This window comes from Arachis ipaensis, chromosome B09, assembly GCF_000816755.2.
Source record: "Arachis ipaensis cultivar K30076 chromosome B09, Araip1.1, whole genome shotgun sequence".
NCBI classification, from domain to species: Eukaryota; Viridiplantae; Streptophyta; class Magnoliopsida; order Fabales; family Fabaceae; genus Arachis; species Arachis ipaensis.
Genome location: NC_029793.2, coordinates 120060976 through 120066279, shown reverse-complemented (window position 1 = coordinate 120066279; position 5304 = coordinate 120060976). Strand labels below are relative to the sequence as shown.

At 33.4% G+C, this 5304-nt stretch overlaps 1 protein-coding gene across 1 annotated transcript in view; it reads left to right on the top strand.

Annotated features, from left to right (window-relative positions):
* Positions 1-2001, top strand: part of LOC107615868 — a 3250-nt gene extending 1249 nt beyond the window's left edge. The window contains exons 2-5 of the mRNA XM_016317886.1: positions 471-918; positions 1028-1494; positions 1590-1655; positions 1744-2001. Of these exons, the coding sequence (XP_016173372.1) occupies positions 471-918; positions 1028-1494; positions 1590-1655; positions 1744-2001 (1239 nt within the window). The remainder of the gene's footprint in view (positions 1-470; positions 919-1027; positions 1495-1589; positions 1656-1743) is intronic.

Genomic DNA, 5304 nt, shown 5'->3' with positions numbered 1-5304 from the left:
ATGGTCCGTTTTAGGGATTGGCGACTTACCCATTCAATTACTTTTGCACGCATGCTTTGCTGCCAAGTCTCGCAATACATACATTATTATGCCATATCAAGTCATAGTCACTTATTATAGAGTCACAAAGGCGTGCTTCATATATATATGTGCTGTAACTTTAAAGGCTTTCACAAAAGTTTCTTTAAGATCCTGATAATACATAGCTATGTCTAAGTTTCAAAATCTTATTACTCTTTTTAATTAACATGATTGTTCTGACATAAAAATAAAATAAAATACAAAGATGTTATGCTGATTTAATATGCTGATTTGATAATTTTATTATTTAATTATATTATTTGATTTAGGGTCTGTTGCCTGCATTAAAAGAAGTTATGCCTCACGCTCATCACCGGAATTATGTGAGGCATATCTGGAAAAATTTCACGAATCGATACAAGGATAAACAGGTTAAGAATATTGTATAGGAATGTGCTAAATGCACTACTGATGCAGAATTTCAAACAAGCATGCAAAAGTTGAAAAGGATCAATGAAGAAGCATGGAGCTACCTTGCAAAATTCGAGCCGACATGCTGGACCAAGGCTCATTTCAGTCACGGGCCAAAATATGACAACCTCACCAACAACATGTGCGAGGTTTGGAACGCAAAAATAGTGAATTATCGTTCTAAACCGATTCTAACGATGTGTGAGGAACTCCGGTGCTATATCATGAGGAGAATGACCAAATACAAGCAAGTGTTAGAGACACACATAGGCACTCAAGTGGCTCCTACTCAACAAAAGAGGCTTGATGACATAATGAAAGGTGTGAGATATTGGCACCCAGTGTGGGTTGGTGACGATGAGAGGCGAATCTTTGAGGTGCAACAAGGATCTACAAAGGTTTCTGTGAATCTGTCTCAGAACAAGTGTACTTGCAACGCCTGGCAACTAACTGGTATAGTTACCTGCCTTGAGAACTATTAAATTTCATTCATGGAATTGTTATCTGCCGCTATTGAATGACTTTTTCTTTATAGGTCTCCCGTGTGTCCATGCACTTGCTGCCATTGCTAGAAGAGGGGATAGACCTGAAACATATGTGCACCCACTGCTGAAGATTGGGGCAGCACTAGCTACATATCAACACTGCATTCAACCAGTTAATTCGGAGGAATATTGGGAGAAGACAATATATATGAATCCGATTCCACCAAAGTTGAAGAGGCCAGTAGGCAGACCAGTGAAGAGAAGGAGAAAAGAACCATTTGAGATTGAAGCTAGCAGAACTAATGGCACCAAAGTGAAGAAAACATTTAGGGTCACTTGTAGCAAGTGTGGAGAAACTGGCCACAACTACAAGACCTGCAAAGGCCCACCAGCAACAACAACTAGAAGACCAACCAATCCAAATAGGAGAACAACATCGAGAGCTGGTTCTAGTTCTGAAACCTTAAACCAAAACGCCGAAGAGGTCAACATCTCTCAATCAGCCCCACAAACACAAGTAAAACCAAACCCAACCAAGTTATTTTGAGATCAATGTGGTGGTATTTTTTTTTTATTCGACTGCAATTTGATTTGCTATTTGGTCTCTTGTAGAGTGTAAATGTTAATGCGCATCAAGTTCTGTCAGAAACACCAAATTCGGGTTTAATGCCTAATATGGTAAGTTAAAAAATAGTGAATATGTGTTGCTTCTAATACAGAGGTTTATAATCTAACAATCTAACAAGTTGTTACTCGTTATATGCAGGTAACTATGACATCACCATCATCGCAAGGTCAGGCAAATTTTCAAGTGCCAATTCCACATAGTGCTAGAGCCAAGCAACCTATCATCAGGCCATATAAACCACCCCCCATTCAGTCGAGCATTCCACCACCAATTTCACCACCTACAACAACTGGAGGGGTCTCAGCTGAAACAATGGCAACTGCCAGTAAGGGTACTGCATCAAGGATGTTCCAATTTATTCCAAATCCCGATTTCAAGCATCCAAGAAAAAAGTGATCAGTGATGCATGCTGAATAAATAACATTAGGCTTTTAGTGTCTTAGTTTGAACTGTGTTTTGATGATCAAGGATGAAGACTTGAAATATTCTTAATACTCTATTTTGCTATCATGATGTTAGTTTTGGATGAGAGATTCTTGTGTAGAAAACTCTCTATTTTTGGTTGTTATTATGTTTTCATGCTGTTGTATGCATGAAGAGTCCGTATTTTAACACTTTCTAGTATATTGTTAGTTTGCTGCTATGACATGAATAGCTTTTTTCAAGTTTTGAATGCTATTTTATAAAATATATACTCTATAGTGATTTACTTAGTATTGAAAGTAATGATCTATTATGTTGTTACATTTATTAGTAACTATATAATTTGTGTCAACTTCACAGATAAATAACATTGAGAAGTCATTAGGTGCTTACGCTTTGCTTAATAATGCAATGAAAAATTTCTTAACAAACATACATATTGGAAAACTTGCTTTAACTTACTACCATTCAATCCAAAAAATCATTACAAATGTTCTTGCAACTTCACCAAAATAGCATTTAAACATTGAACTAAAAGAAAACTTACATATAATATATGTCCAATCTAAATCTCTTACAAAGCAACAATAACCATTGCCATGGCCAGAGCTAACAATGCTAGAACCATGAAAACAAATACTACATTGAAACCTCTACTCTTCGAGTCAATCTTTGAGATTACATTTTGATAAACCTCTAATATATCAATTCTACTCTGCAACTCTATTAGTTTCTGTCTCAAATCAGCATCTTCAATCTCACAAATGGGTGGTACATTGGACAGTGGAGGTGGAAGCTGGAGGTGGAAGCTTGAAATACCAGCAGATCAATCGCAGTATAGATGACCTCTTTCTCATATGAGATGAATATATATTCATCATTTTATAGCCAGCACTTTCTATTCAACAAAGTTGAAAGATTTCTAAACAAAAACTATTTAGGAAGATTAGTTAAAACATAAATAATGCATATGTTTAAAATAATAAAAGTATTATTAGCATTTTACATTATGGGAAACTCATCAAAATGTCACCTTTGAATAATCTAACAGCATCATTCTTGTGCTAACTTCATGGCAGGATTCTTCTAGGCTATTATTATTACCAACGCTCATCAGAATGACCTTAATGCCATTAAATCGAAGAGTTGAAGTCCCTGCTTCAGAAACCCATATGCATAGGAGGTCAAACACAGAGGTGTCAACTGGTTCAGCATCAGAGGAGAATTTGGGTGACTGGAGAAACCGTGTCTCCCTCCATGGCAATTCGAAAAAGACGAACTTCCTCTACTTGGCATCATCGAAACTGAACCTAGATATGTCGATTCCTGCAGATAAAGAACTAGGGTTTCATGAAACCTTCAAAGATGAAGAAAGAGGAAGGAGGAGTATTTTTATACGACTGCGTTTTTAATTAACAAGCCCAGGGACTGTTTTGTCCTCTTTGCACACGTGGACACTTAACGGCCACGTGTGCGAGTTAACGTGCCAAGTCAGCAATTTCCGTTGATGAGTCACGTCGGAAAATAGACTGGGGACTGATATGTCTAATGGAAGAAAACGATGGGGATTAATCTGTGTATTAATTTTTTTGGGGGACTAAAATGACCGCTTTTAAAATCCTTGGGGACCGAATTGGGTAATTACTCTTAATTGTATTAGATATAATAAATGTGAACTTTAAAAACTAAAATTCTCTCATAACTAATTTTAAAAAGAACAAAACAATTGTTCATACCTACACCCATTAAATATTGGTCCAGCTCACACTCTGAATAAAGAATGGATAACCACAAAATAAGTTGTATCTACATGGCGTCACTCATACGGGTCGAAAATAACCACCATCTCGACGAACAAGTTAAAACTTAAAACCCTTAACCTTAAGTGTTTGGACCACACGTCCAGGTTTAACATCCACCTTGATTTCAGATAACAACTCAGAACAACAATCTTTTACCGTTAATTATTTAAAAAAATAAATCTAAAATATAAAATTAATTCATCTTGTTTGATTGTATTAGAAATTAAAAATTTAAATTTGATTTAAAAAAAAAACCTTAATTACACTTTTAGTTCATTTAAAAAAATCAAAATACCTTCTTTATAACTCAAACAAAGTTAAACTTTAAGAAAAATTTAAAGTTTTTTTTGTAGATTCCACTTTAAGAGACTAAAAGATCTTTATAGCATTAGTTTAAAAACAAAACATAAAAACAAAAAATGTCCTTGTAGTTCATATTTAAAGTAAGAGTAAATGATCAAATTAGTCTCTAAAAGATCATTAGTTTTTCAAATTGGTCCTGGAAATTTTTTTTATTCAAACTCATTCTTTAAAGATTTTAAATTAGTCATGGTAGTCCTTTTGTCACTTTCTTTATTGATGGGGTCAAAATTTGCTAATATGACACGTTAAGTGATACCACAACACACACCTAAAGGTGTATTTGTTTACAGACACGGGACATTGAGACAGAAACACAAAGACATAAAATCATATTTGACAGATGAGACATGGACAGAGATATTGTGTCCAGAGATACTAAATTAGTGTATTTTATGTTCATCTAACCAGAAAAAATATCAGAGATACTAACAAGAATCACAACTTATTTTTTCTAATAACTCTTATTATTATATTTTTCTTCCTAAATTTTTTGAATGAAAAAAATTGATAATAAATTAGACTTTCATATTTGTTCTAGTTTATCACCAAACAAAATATAAGAACACTAATTTGTGCATGTCTCTGTCTTTTCTGTCTAATTCTCAGTGTCTTATCTTATCCTGTTTTCAAAATCAAACGTAGTCTAAGAGTCTTAATTGACATTAACATTATAAATTTATGAAATTAGATCAAATCAAAGTCTAATTGAGAAGAGAACTTGAGGTATTGGAATTTCTTAATTTGGGATTCATTTGATCTAATTTCATTAACTAATAATGTTAATAGTCAATTAGGACTACTAGGTGTGTATTGTTATGTTATTTAATGTACTACATCAACAAACTCTGACGCCATTAATAATAGAATCGACCGAATAACTAATTTGATTAATTTAAAATCTTTAAAGGATGAATTTGATTAAAAAAATTATTCGAAAACTAAATTAGAGAACGAGTGATCTTTCAGGAATTAATTTGACTATTTATTCTTTAAAGTACTAAAATATATTTTACGCATTAATTTTAAAATACTAAATTACACGTATAGGATTATTTAAAATTCTTTGATTGGATTAAAAATAAAAAATGTAATTTAATATTAAAATAGAATT